We start from the raw sequence: 12,840 nt of genomic DNA on the forward strand, positions 1-12,840 counted from the left end.
AAAAAAAAAAAGGATACAAATTAACAGCCAGATAGAAGAAATACATATAAGGAAGGCAGGGAGGAAAGGTGAGGCATACCTATGCCCTCTCTAGGCATGCCAGTCTCTCCCATTTCATCATGTGTTCAACAGGTTCTCTCTTCAAAGCCCGTCTTTTGGGCTTTGACCACTGGCAATTGAATACCATCTTTCATCTTTTCCCATCTCAGGAAATCAGGAAGTAACAGTAACATATCATAGTGGTTTATCATATTGGTTTCCCTGGCAACCATCCACAAGTTACCTTCCCTAACATATCAAAACACACCTTTATCACTCACAATGCTTAGGAAACTCCAGTGAGAGCTGTGAGCCACGAAATGGGGATGAAGACCAAACAGAAATATATTCTGGTCATCTGAACGATGACATATAAGTGTATGTTATAATTTCCCATAAATCAAAAATCAAAGTAGATACACTAACTATATTTGAATACCTTTATATAGTTACTATAGTTCTAGCTAAGCAGTACACTGATAAATAACTTTCTGCCTTGGTAAATCTTAAGCTAAAGGGGGAAAAAAACAAGCAAGTTAATAATAGCTATTTAAATAAGTACATTGTGCTAAAGTCCTATAAAGGTTTACTAAAACTACAGATTATTAGTAATAGTCTACACTTTTTTAAAAAAAGATTTATTTATGCCTACAGAACTGGAGTACAGGCCAGAGTTTCAGGGGCGGTGAGAGGATTCACCAGAGACAGAGTGGGGAGCAGAACAGGCAGATCAACGAAGTACACTGCTGAGGGGAACGGGGCAAGACAGGAGAGGTCTGCTGCACCTTGTGGGTCAGCTCTGGGGCTGGCATCGAACTCGTGCTGAAGCAGCTGCACAGTGCTGTGCGTTAACCTGCTGCGCCACCAGGGAGGGACAGTAATAGTAAGGCTTCTATTAGCAGATCATTTGGGAATAAAGTGCTTTACCAAGGAAGCCGTACTTAGCAGGAGAAGGATGTTCCTCCAGAGCTATGTCAAGCACACTACTGTCCCAATTAGAGCTCTCTTAGAAGACCCATGCTTCAAAACGAGCGTTCATCTCAGTGGGATGTTAAGACTCTCAGTGAGAACAAATCATCATACAAAGTCCTGTAGCTTTGTATGTAAAAAGTCCTGTAGCTTTTGTAAGTAAAAGTAGTTCTGTGAGTACATTACCCAGTATAAGAAAGCTTGTTTATTAGGCATCAAGTTCCTACAGGACAAACCCCTTTGTAAGCCAATGCTACCCCAAAGAATCTAACTTTGAGAACAGTAAAACAACTTTATGAAGACGACTGAAGAAGTCATGCTTGCTTCTCAGTTTTGGACTTGGAGAACATGGAAGGAGAAGACACATGGAGCTGAAACAGAGACACATGAAAAAATGGGTGAGAAACCTGTGCGGAGACTGACAATGACAGTCTTTACCTAGATTTGTACTTAGACTTTGCTCCTCTTGTGCCAGGCTTGCGTGGCCTCTTTAGCCTTTTCCTATGGTTCCCTGACAGGTGACTTAGACTTGTGGCAAGTTTGGGCCTCAGTAGCGAGGGAGGGGATGGGTGACTTGGGGTCTTTTATGAAAAAACTGTTCTTTCTTTTCTTCTCTATGCACATTATTAAAGTTCTTTCACAATCCTCAAATCCCTCAAAACCAATTATATCTCACTGATGTAATTCATTTACCATTTTGTTCATTGCAAAAACAATAACAACAACAACAAACTCTCATGTCCCCTATAACAGAATACTTAACTACATGCTGTAGTAAGGCTAGCAACATTCTCTCCTCTGCCTCACATAGAAGGGCCTTTATCACACCCAGTTCTGAAACGCTACAATATTTCAGCTTAGTTCTAAGCCTTTCTGTTTCCCAGTCAGATGTGATCCTTTGCTAAACTTAATGTTGATTACTTAGCACTTCATGGCTTAACCTACAAAATCCTAAGATCAACATTTGATTTACACTATTTCCTATCCTCCACAGAACTAGCTTAATACACATAGTAGGTCCTCAATTCAGTAACTATTTTAGGAAGTGGACAGACAGGAAGAATGCATTCTGTTTGTTTTATACTTATTCTTAACATTTTTAGCATCAAGTTGTAGGAAACAGGTTTTTGTTGTTTTAAGATTTATTTATTTATTTATATAGAACCAGGGTACAGGCCAGAAATGCAGAGGGTGAGAGGATTCACCAGAGACAGAGCGGGGAGCAGAACAGGCAGATCCACAAAGTACACTGCTGAGGGGAGCAGCGGGCGGATCAGGAGAGGTCTGCCACACCATGTGGATCTCCTCCCGGGCGGGCAGGCGGGCGGGCAGGCGGAGCGGATCGAACTCATGCGGAAGTGGCTCAAGCTTCTTAGTGCTGTGCTTTAACCCCTTGCGCCACCAGGGAGGGCCCGGAAATGGTTTTTTATAGTACTGTGATCAAAGCTAAGATGAGCTCCTGTCACTATCACTGATGTCACATATAAGGTCCTGAACACAAATAAAGTACAAGGATACACCCTCTAAAACTCTGAAGGTTTTCTGCTCAAAGTAATCTAATAATAGCAAATTATTACAAGAGTTTTCTCTAGTATCACCTGACGCTGGTTTTTCATCTTAATCATTAGAATGAAAACTCATTAGGGATAAGAAAAAAGCAATTTCTTTATTATGCATGTCAGAGATCTTTAACAATATGTTAGTACATTTGCCATCCATTTTGTCATGATAAGGAAGATGTGTTTATTGAAGATGTGTTTAATCCTCCCCTGATTTTAACTACTTCTAATATAGTGATGGATACTTGTGGTTCTCAGTAGAAGAGATGAGAGTCCCATGAAAGAAAATCATTGTGTTCACTTAAATGGCCTTGACTGAAATGCATGGAACGCCCACTCTGTAACAAATCCCCAAGTTCCCTGGAAACTGCTGACTCTGAGAAGATTATAAGATGTGAGTGTGTACACACACACACACTTTATTCTCCCAATTCCCAAGACTATTTCAAGTCATACTTATAATTGTTTTCTCTGTAGACATCCTCTACTTAAGTACTCATTTGTGACTCCTCAATGTATAAATAGAACTGAAGAGAAAATGCAAATACTTTAAAAAAGAAGAAACTCTAAGGGCTGCAGATAACTAGATCAAAATCTTGGCTTAAAAAAATACATTTACTGAGTACCTGCTATGTTTAAGACGCTGAAGGACTGCCTGATGGAACTTCCATCCTAATGGGGAAGATGACAAACAAGTAAGTATACGGTATATCATTAAAGAGCAAGGATGGGTGGTTAGGGGAGTATTGGGAATGGGAGGTTAGGGGAAGGTGTTTTAATATGACTAAGCCAAGGACTCAATGACAAGCTGACATTTGAACAATGAAGGAACAGACCCATGTGGCCATCCAACCCCTATGAATTTCAGGCCCGATGGACAAAAGTTCCAAGTAGAAATGTATTGGCTTGAAGGCCAGCATGCTGGGGCAGAGTGAGAGAGAGCACAAAAGGAGTAGATGAAGTCTAAAAGGTATGAAAGGGTCTTCATGGCCAGATCATACCTGTGGGCCTTAACAGGATTTTGTTCTTCCTGGAAGACAGGAAAACAAGTAGCAGTAATAAAACAGAAAGTGGGTTACTGAGTCCATTTGAAGTTAGGATCCAGATTTGATGATGGGATGTTCGGAAAGATGCAGAATGTCTAATAGCCAGTATTCTGCCAAGGCTGACTCAGAAACCCCTGACGACTCAGGCAAGATTTCTGGTATCTTTTGTATTCCCATCTCCTCTCAGTTATTACACCTACTTCTCCTTTGCTGCTACGTATTTCAAAGTAAAGAAGCTACTCAGGGAACCACAGTTTAAACAAGTATCTTTGGGAACAAAAATGAGGAAGAAGAAAACTGGGTGACTATGGTCATAAGGTTCAGGCTTCCAGAAAGGAAGAGAAAGGCAGGATCTGGAGAGAAAGCTGGCGGATTCTAGGAGTCCTGCCACACTAGACCAACAGCGTGCTGGGTCACAGGCACCGAGGCAAGGATGCACTCGCCTCTTCCCCAAAGGATATTACTCCCTTTCTCTTCCTAGTTCTCTTCCACTCCTCTCCTTTTTACAAGTCAAGCCGGTATACAGGTTTCCCATCCACCCTCACAGCAGATGAGGCATAAAAAGGTTTATTCCCAATTCAAGCAGGAATAAATACCTGTTGCACATTTTGATCATTGTAGACAAATACATATATTTCCCTAGCCCCAATAAGCTTTGCTCCATATGTGAAAAGTCACCATTCTAAAAGTTCTACGATAAAATTCATATTTTTGTATACTAACTCACAAACTAAAAAACAGACATTCCCAAGGAAACAAGATAAATTTAAATTATTGATTTAACAGCTTAGTGAACATAAAATACTCAGGCTGACTCAGATTCTCTCAGAAATTCCTGCTTTGTAGAAAATGAATTTGATTCCTGAAGTACCCCAATTTAACTAAGACAGGAAGACCCAAGTTGTATTTGCTAACCAATGTTGTTTCATATCTTTAATTTTAAAAAAAATGCACTCTTTGACCTGATTCCATGTCTAGAAATGCATCCCACAGATGACCATTTGCACACATGCAGAATGTGTATAAAAGCCTTCATTTTTCTCATAGCAAAAGATTACAGACAGCTGTTCAAGAAAAAACTTCACACACATGCACACATACACCAAGGAAAGACCTTGTGGGCACACAGAAAGGATCTATTTGCAGGCCAGAAAGAAAACCCTCATCAGAACTCAACCATACAGGCACTCTATTCTTGGATGTCCAGTCTCCAGAACTGTAAGAAAATTAATCCTATTGTTTAAGCCTCTGTTTATGGTATTCTGTTACCGCAGTCCACAGAATAAGACACTATTTCATATAGTGGAATACAACATATCTTTTAAAATAACAAATTAGCTCAATGTCAGGTAAGTTGCAGATCAATGCATATATATTAATATGTTACTATTTATAAGAAAGGATAGATAAACAAATTTACTTATAGTTGCACAGAATCTCTCTCCAAGGATATACGAGAAAGTTGTGGCTTCTGAAATGGGAAGAGTGGGGTCAGAAATACCAGGGAGATATTTCATTGCATAGGTCACATATTTAAAATTATGTACCACATGAATGCATTACATACACCAAAACATGTTCACATTAAAATACATATTTTGGGCCCTCTGTGTGAGCTCAACGCCCAGCCAGGGAGCTGACCCACATGGAGCAGACCTCTCCTGTCTTGCCAGCTGCTCCCATCAGCAGTGTATTTCAGCAAATCTGTCTGTTCTGCTTCCCACCCCTGCACCTCTAGCCTGTACCCCAGTTCTTGTATGCATAAATAATCTTAAAAATATATATTTTAAGGCAAAAGCTGTTTAATGTGTACAGGTTTTACACAAGAGTCATGAAACTATTTTGAAACTCAACAGAGGTAGTTTTTCCACAATATTGTGAATGTATTAAATACCACTGAATTGTTCATTTAAAATGGTTAATGTTATGTTAATTTCACCTCAACTTTTAAGTGTTAGTGTTTTTTTTTTTTCAGATTCTACATAGTTTATTCAAAATCAACAACAAACCCAGGCTCATAAGGAGTGAGCCCCTCCCAAAGAGAAGGGGTTTATATTGCACTCCCATCAGCAGTGTGGGAAGTGTTTTTTTTTTTTTTAAAACAAAAAAGTGACTTTCCTTGCAAGATGCTTTTTGAGTCCTCAATTTTTTTGTTCAACATCCTACAGCTTCGACAGAAAAAAATTATCATTCATAGTTTAGATTGTTAAACATATGATCTTTAGCCTACTGTACAAACTATTTAAGTTCACCATACCCTTCCAATCTCAAGTTTCTTTTTACCTGCTCAGTTAAATCTTAATAACCTTGAGTCAATCATCTCTCTGGCCTAATATCACATCTCCCTGAGTCCTCTCACCTGGTCACAGTCTGCCTCCTCATGTAAGAGAATTGGCCTCTAGGTCATAATCTGACCCTCCCTTTCATCATCCATAAAACAGAAATAATGAAAACACCTCTTTCTTCATTGAATTTTTGTAAGGACCTGCCATTGACAAGACATTTGATGCCCCAGCAAAGTACCTAACTAATGGCAAGCACTCAACAAATGTTACTTATTGTTATTATTCTCTAATACACATCTCTCTTCTCCCAAAGATTGTAAGCAACTTGAAAGGAAGAATCTTGCCCTTGGATGTTTTGGGCCTCAGTTTTTATTTGGAAATTGTGTATTACCACACCCACTTTGCCCATCTACCATACGGAATTGAACGCAAAAAGACAACATACCTGAAATAGCACAATGCATGGTATAAAATGCTCACTGAAACGTCAAGGACTATCACCTTTGTAATTACTAACAGAGAGGCTTGCTGACGGGGTACACGTGGCTGTGATGGCCAGGTCTTCCTAATTAATTGGGTGAACCTGGGCAATACTTCTCTTCCATTCCGATCCCCCGAAAGGGCGCAGCTGCGCGGGACGCACACTAGGTACTATATGCAGGATCTGCTCTCGGGTGGCTGCTCGATTAGGTACCAGGCAGTTCGCTCTCCCCTCTCTTCTAGTTAACCCGCTAAAGTTAGGTTTTGGACACTAAAGAGCCTGCAGCCGGGCAGGTCGTGAAAAAATGGACCCTCGGGATGAGAACTTCCCAAGACTGCCCATGCGCCCGTCTTAAAATGCTCCAGCCCCTTCCCCTACCGTCTTGCAAGAACGCCGAGCTCCTGAGCGGCCTGCTTGACTGAACTCGGGACTAATTTTCTCTCCACCGTCGCCCCCATGCCTCGAAACCTGGGTGTCCCTGTCTCTCCAGGTCCGTCCACAGCCTGCCTGTCGCCCCCATTTTCTCTCCACCCATCCCAAACCTTATTTTTCATCCTTCTTCAGACTCCAACCCCTGTCGAAATTCCCAGTTGTGCCTTCTCTGTCCCCGACTTTCCCTCCACCACCTCCGAGTCCCCTCAAATTCCCTTTTCCAGACTCCCGTGCCCTTCCCCTCTCCCCCTCAGACGTTCCAAAATCCACCTGTACTTTCCGCCTCTTCAGCGCCGCCACGTCCAGCCACACGCCGCAGGCCTCCTCCTCCGGGCCTCTGCGCCTCATGGCTACCGAGGAGAGGCAGCCACACCCGGCGAGGGGCCGAACTCCTGCAAGAAGCGCCACAACTGCCTCCACCGAGGTTCGAATCTCGCGCCAGCGCAGGCGGCGGCGCTCTTCCTCAGCTGCGCAGGCGCAAGCCCCGCCCCCAGCGTCAACTCCGCGGCGACGCAAGCCCCGCCCCTTCCCTAAGCCCCGCCCGCGACACTAAAGAAACTGACCCCCGCCCCCTGACTGGAGCATCCTTCCATTCCAGAGTTGTATTCGAGATCTGTGCAGCATAGCTTCTCGCACCTTCTTTCTGAATGTATAATTACCCCGAAGCTTCGGGTTTCCTGGTCTCGTCGCTGAATCCCCACCTTCACCTCCAAAGAGGTGGGACCCAGGCTCAACTCCGTGCGCTCCGAAGCACTAAATGGTTACCATAAACACTTGACTTCGTTACTTTTGTGATAACTATGAAGCCACATGGGAGAGGATTAAGAAAATGTCAAAAAAAATTTTTTTTTAAAAAGAAGCTAAAAATTCGGAGTCAAGAACTAGCTTTCAGCCCTGCCTAACTGCTTATGTGTGAATTTGGATTACAGAGGAGCAAGTGAGGAAATTTCATGAAATGTACTTTGTAAATGCTGGAAGCTCCTCAAAAACGCAGACCATTTCTGACCAAACGCTCCATCGATGTCACTGCACATACGGCAGTATACTTTACATTTTAAATGTTTGAAAAATGAAAAAGGTCTAAAAATTTTTAAACAGTATACTTTTGGAGTGAAGTTCTGTTTCCTCCTTGGGGCTTTTTCCTTATCTGTACTTTGTAAGTTTCCTTCACTGTACATATATTGCCAAGTGCACTGTGGGGAGGCAGCCTTATAAAAGGGCAGATCTTGTCCTTTAAGTCTGCTCTATGCAGATGTCTCTTTTCCTCTTAAAAAACTTGCAGTAAAAATAAAAGCTAACATAAACAATTTGATAAAAATTAACATAAAATCCTCCTTCATTGAAGGAAAGACCAAAATATGAAATCTCGATCAAATTAGGTGGAATTGAGCATATTTTAAACTTTTAACTTCTAAAACTTAGTAATAAAACTACCTCCCCTGCCCCCCTACCCCCCGAAAGTTCACAAACAGTGTAAAGAGAGAGCCCCAGCCTCAGTCCCAAAGATAAATCAGAAACTATCTTCTCCCAGTGCCATCCCCAGGGGCTCCAGCTTCCCCCAGGCACCTTCCTCCTCTGCCAGCACCACCTCCCTGGGACTGGAGACAAAAAGCAAAGAGCAGCTGTTATCAGTCACTTTATTGCAACCAGGACTTTTTGGGGTCCGGATCATCCCTAGCTCAGCCCCAGAGACCTTTCTTATCTCTGAGCCTTTGCCAGGCTTGTTTCCTCTGCCTGGAATGCCCTTCCTCCACTCACCTGCATACTCCAGGCCCAGCCCGAGGCAGCACTGATTAATTCTTCCCTCCTCAGTGCTTTCCTCCTGACAGTCCATTTCTATACAAAGCCTGTATGTCCTCCACACGGCTCACCCAGTGGCCCACCCCTGAGTGGAGACCCAGAAACAGAGTGGACAACTGCATCCTGAATAAGGGGGCAAGGAGACAGGCTGGAAACCAGCGCTGGGAGGCTTGGGGCTCCCTGTCTGCAACCACGACTGAAGAGGTAAGGTGTGGGGCACTGGAGGTGATCCACCTCCACCTGGCACAATCTTCTACCTTTGGAGACTCTTAAAACTCCAGATTGGGGTTCAAGGTAAGGTCCTACAAACATCTAGGGCCTGTCCTTACCCTATTCACCAGTGAAATCTGGATATAGGAAGGTTGCCTCTTGCTCAAATGTGACTTTGGGTCAAACCCTATCTTCACTTTCATCCCCTTCCAGGTAACCTGGAACCCCCAAACCAGGATCCTGGTCTGAGGTGACCCCCCTCCTCACCCCCAGTGAGAGGCAATGGGAGGAGACAAACCAGGGTGGACCACATCTCAAGCTCTCTCCCTCTCCCAGGGAAGGGAACTGAGGCAGGCCCGGAAGTGGACTCCAGCAGCAAATGTGTGGCCAGTCCCCAAATCCAAGGTCTGACCAGTGCCACCCTGGCAGCTCAGGCATGCACAGAGAGTCACCATGGCCAGACACAAACAACTTTACCAGGCCTATTCCCATCTGGAGCCAAGCCCGGACCCTGGGCCCCCACTAAACCTCCCTCCCCACCACTGCCACCCCCTTCACTGGGTCTTCTGGTCAAGTTTGCGTCGTACCAGCTGGCTCAGGAGGAAGGCAGTGAAGACACTGCTGCCCACAGTGAGCAGGAAGAGGCCAGAGAAGTTGTGAGGCCAGCGAGTGTGCAGAGGCTCGTAGATGGGCCGGCGGGCCTCGTAGTCCAGCGCCACAGCCTCCAGCTGAGCCAGTGTGCACAGCACCAGGAAGACGTGGAAGATTTGGTGGCCCTGCCCGAAGATGTGGCAGCTGCCAGGGAACCAGCGCTCGGGCATGAAAGCGGAGAAAAAAGCAGCAGCCAGCAGGAAGAAGACCACCTGGCACTTGTGGTAGAGAAGAGCCGGGTCGTCCGCGGCAGGGGACACCAGGATGCGGTGGGCCACGGGGCTGATGTCCAGCGCGTAGGCCAGTGCCGAGGGCATCTCCTGGCAAGTGCGGCCCAGTAGGCCGGGCTTCTGGATGTACTTGTTGTAGCAGGATCCAGTGCAGGAGAGCCAGGCGAGAAAGGCAGCCATAGGCAGGAAGATGGTCTGCACCTGAGCGTGCCAGGCAGGCTCAATGGCATAATAGAAGTGTGCCAGGGCACTGCCAAACTGGTACACAGCCACACCCACATAGTCCAGGAAGAAGAAGCTATAATGCCAGAACTCGGACTTGGCCTGCAGGAGGTGAGCTAAGGCACTGAGGGAGAGGTAGGTAAAGGAGGCGAGGACAATGATGAAGAGGGGCAGGGCATGTGGGTCTCCCCAGAAGTCCACGGTCCCCACAAAGATGACCAGCCGCAGCAGCAGCACCAGGGCCGCCAGCAGGTGGGTCCAGACGTTCACGGCCTCGTTGTGCTGCTGGAAAAGCGTGCGGAAGTAGAAGCTCCAGGTCCGGTGCAACGGCCGGTAGCCCACATAGATGTAGGGCTTCCAGAAAAGTGGGGGCACCTCGGCTCGGCCCACCGTGAAGACAGGCTCTGGCTGCGCGGATGGCGGCGGAGCTTGGTGGACCTGCCGCAAACTGGGCAGGAAGTGGCTGAGCCTCTGGGCCACCATGGTGGCCATGGCTGTGGGCCTGGCAGGAAGCTGTGGGAGAGGCCAGAGGGAAGTCAGGAGGCTGGTGTTCTCAACCTCTCCACCCCCTGGAGCAGCAACTGGAAGGCTGGGAATGCCCAGTGCTTCCTCTCCCCTCTCTCCTCACCCCTCCCTCCCCCCTTAACCCTACAGTTTAAGAGGAAAGGAATCAAACTAAGCCAGACCTCATGATCTCTCGACTCCCTGATGTATCCAGGTGCCTAGAACAGTGCCTGACACATAGAGGTGCTGGGATGTTTGAGGACCCGTTAATGAATGAGGATCAGTAGCTCTGCCATTTCCTCTCTGGCTCAGACTCCTCATAGTAGCCCCCATGTTTTCTTCCTGTGTTGGTGCTGCTGTTAATGTTCACCTGTTGGTGGCAACGACCTTGCCAACAACCCACACCCTCTATGGGCCGCCAGCAGGTGGGTCCAGACGTTCACTCCTCTTTGGGCTGCTGGAACAGCATGCGGAAGTAGAAGTGCCAGGTCTGGTGCAACAGACATAGCCCACATACATGTAGGGCTTCCAGAAAAGTGGGGGCACCATGACCTGGTCCCTTTTCCAGCCTCAATGTTCAACAACAATGCACTTCAAATGCAGCCACAGCCTCACCAAACCCCTGGCCTGCTGTTTCGCCTGAGTATAGCTTTCCACAACTATTTCCTCCACCTGAGATATTTCTCCCTATCTAGCCTACTTGGGAAACTCCTATTCATCTCTCAAAGCCCATTTTTCTGTGAGACTTTCCTGGCCCCCTGAATCTCCCATGATGACCCTTCTACTTGAGTATCTATCCAGCCTTTGACCATCAGCACTTCTCATGAGCCTTAATACTGTTAACATGGGCTCCGGGTAGGCAGAAAGTCTCACTTTTGTGAGCCCCTGGTAGCTGGCTCTCAAGTACAATCCTTTCCCAGAGCCAGCTGAAATATAATGTTGAGAATAGGGAAATTCAGAGAGATCAGAGGTACTTGCCCAAGGTGAGAGAGAGGGCGCTGCACCTCACAGAAAACACGTATCAAAGCAGGTGACTAAGCCCCTTCTTGTACATTATATCCTTCGGCTCCTAGTCATTGACTTGCATCCTGAGACTCAGTCTCGCCCATTATCAAACACCCATTTGCTCTACACCTGGCTCACAGCTACCTTCTCTGGTGGCAACTCATTCCCAATCAGCTCTCCCCCCCACAACACAGTGGGCCCTAAATCTAGAAACCAGAGGCAGTATGTGGAGGCCTGCTGCCCCATTTCCTTTAGACCTCAGCCAGAATCCCCTTCCATCTGAACAGGTCTATTTTCAAGCTAGTACCCAACTTCAGATTCCACGGAAAGGGGCCTGGATCCAGGAGAAAGGAGCAGAGGTCAAGCGTGAACTGGAAGGATGACATGGGTACACCCCTGGGAAGTCCGGACATCTGGCTGCCAGGACCTGCCTGTCACACTCACCCCACCCCAGCCCATGGCCCCTCCAGCCCTCCCAAACTGCGCTTGTTACCTAGGGGTTTCTCTTGAGCCTAGGGGTTGCTGACTTCCTCTGTGGGACTGGACAAATTCTCCAGATGCCAAGCACTGGTGAGAGGGTCACTAGGTGTGGGGCTTCCAAGGACTGGAGGTATCTTGTGTGATGTCACCAGAGGGCGGGGCTAAAGACAACAGCTCTACCTCTCCCCTCCCCCATCACTATTCCCACGTTGATCAACTCAAGCTAGACTCTTTCCTCTTGGCCAGGCCTCAGCTGCAGAAGGAAGCTCACCAGCCTCCATGTGAAACACGTGGGGAGAAGGGGGGAGAGGTGGGCAGCTGGCTGACAGGCATGACTTACCCGAGATCACACAGCCTGCAGGTAAAGCTGGCCTGAGGCCCGGTATCCAGGATCTGGCTGATGGATGTCAAGCAAGCTTGAATGGCCTCTGTTCCCTGGTCAGTGGGAATCAGAAGGGAGTTAGGAATAGGGAGAGACAGGCACTATGAAGACTGGTGAAGCAGATGGACTGCAGATTTGCACAAGCTGGGTTCGCCTGATTCTGTAACATAATAGTGGTGTGTCCTAAGACATGGGACTTACCTCTCTGACCCTTAGAACCTTTGTGAGAGTCAAATAATAGCATCTACCTTTAGACTGACGCAAAGATTACATTTATTAGAACAAAGTTTGGGCCCAGTTAGGTAATAAATGACTGCTACTCTCACAGGAGTAGTAATAAATAAGGGCCCTCCCTGGTGGCGCAATGTGTTAAAGCAGAGCACTGCAAGCTAGCATAGATGTGAGTTCAATCTCTGCCCCCGAGGTGATCTGGCCCGGCAGACCTCTCCTGACCTGCCTACTGCGCCCTCAGCAGTGCACTTCGTCAATCTGCCTGTTCTGCTCCTATTCTGTCCCTGGTGAATCCTCTCACAGCTCCTGCAAAT

The 12,840-nt window shown here is 46.6% G+C and overlaps 2 protein-coding genes across 2 annotated transcripts in view; both read right to left on the reverse strand.

The window, feature by feature from the left end:
* Nucleotides 1-7,159, reverse strand: part of AUNIP (aurora kinase A and ninein interacting protein) — a 14,660-nt gene extending 7,501 nt beyond the window's left edge. The window contains exon 1 of the mRNA XM_012722590.1: nucleotides 7,082-7,159. Within this exon, the coding sequence (XP_012578044.1) occupies nucleotides 7,082-7,159 (78 nt within the window). The remainder of the gene's footprint in view (nucleotides 1-7,081) is intronic.
* Nucleotides 7,160-9,275: 2,116 nt separating this feature from the next.
* On the reverse strand, nucleotides 9,276-12,342 carry PAQR7 (progestin and adipoQ receptor family member VII). Its single transcript, XM_004678637.2, has 2 exons — nucleotides 12,254-12,342; nucleotides 9,276-10,437 (listed from the first exon to the last, which is right to left on the reverse strand). Exon 2 carries the CDS (start codon nucleotides 10,414-10,416, stop codon nucleotides 9,376-9,378), a length of 1,041 nt encoding a protein of 346 aa, XP_004678694.1. The 5' UTR covers nucleotides 10,417-10,437; nucleotides 12,254-12,342; the 3' UTR covers nucleotides 9,276-9,375.
* Nucleotides 12,343-12,840: the final 498 nt, after the last annotated feature.

Source organism: Condylura cristata, unplaced genomic scaffold, assembly GCF_000260355.1.
Source record: "Condylura cristata isolate star-nosed mole 26May11 unplaced genomic scaffold, ConCri1.0 scaffold00008, whole genome shotgun sequence".
NCBI classification, from domain to species: Eukaryota; Metazoa; Chordata; class Mammalia; order Eulipotyphla; family Talpidae; genus Condylura; species Condylura cristata.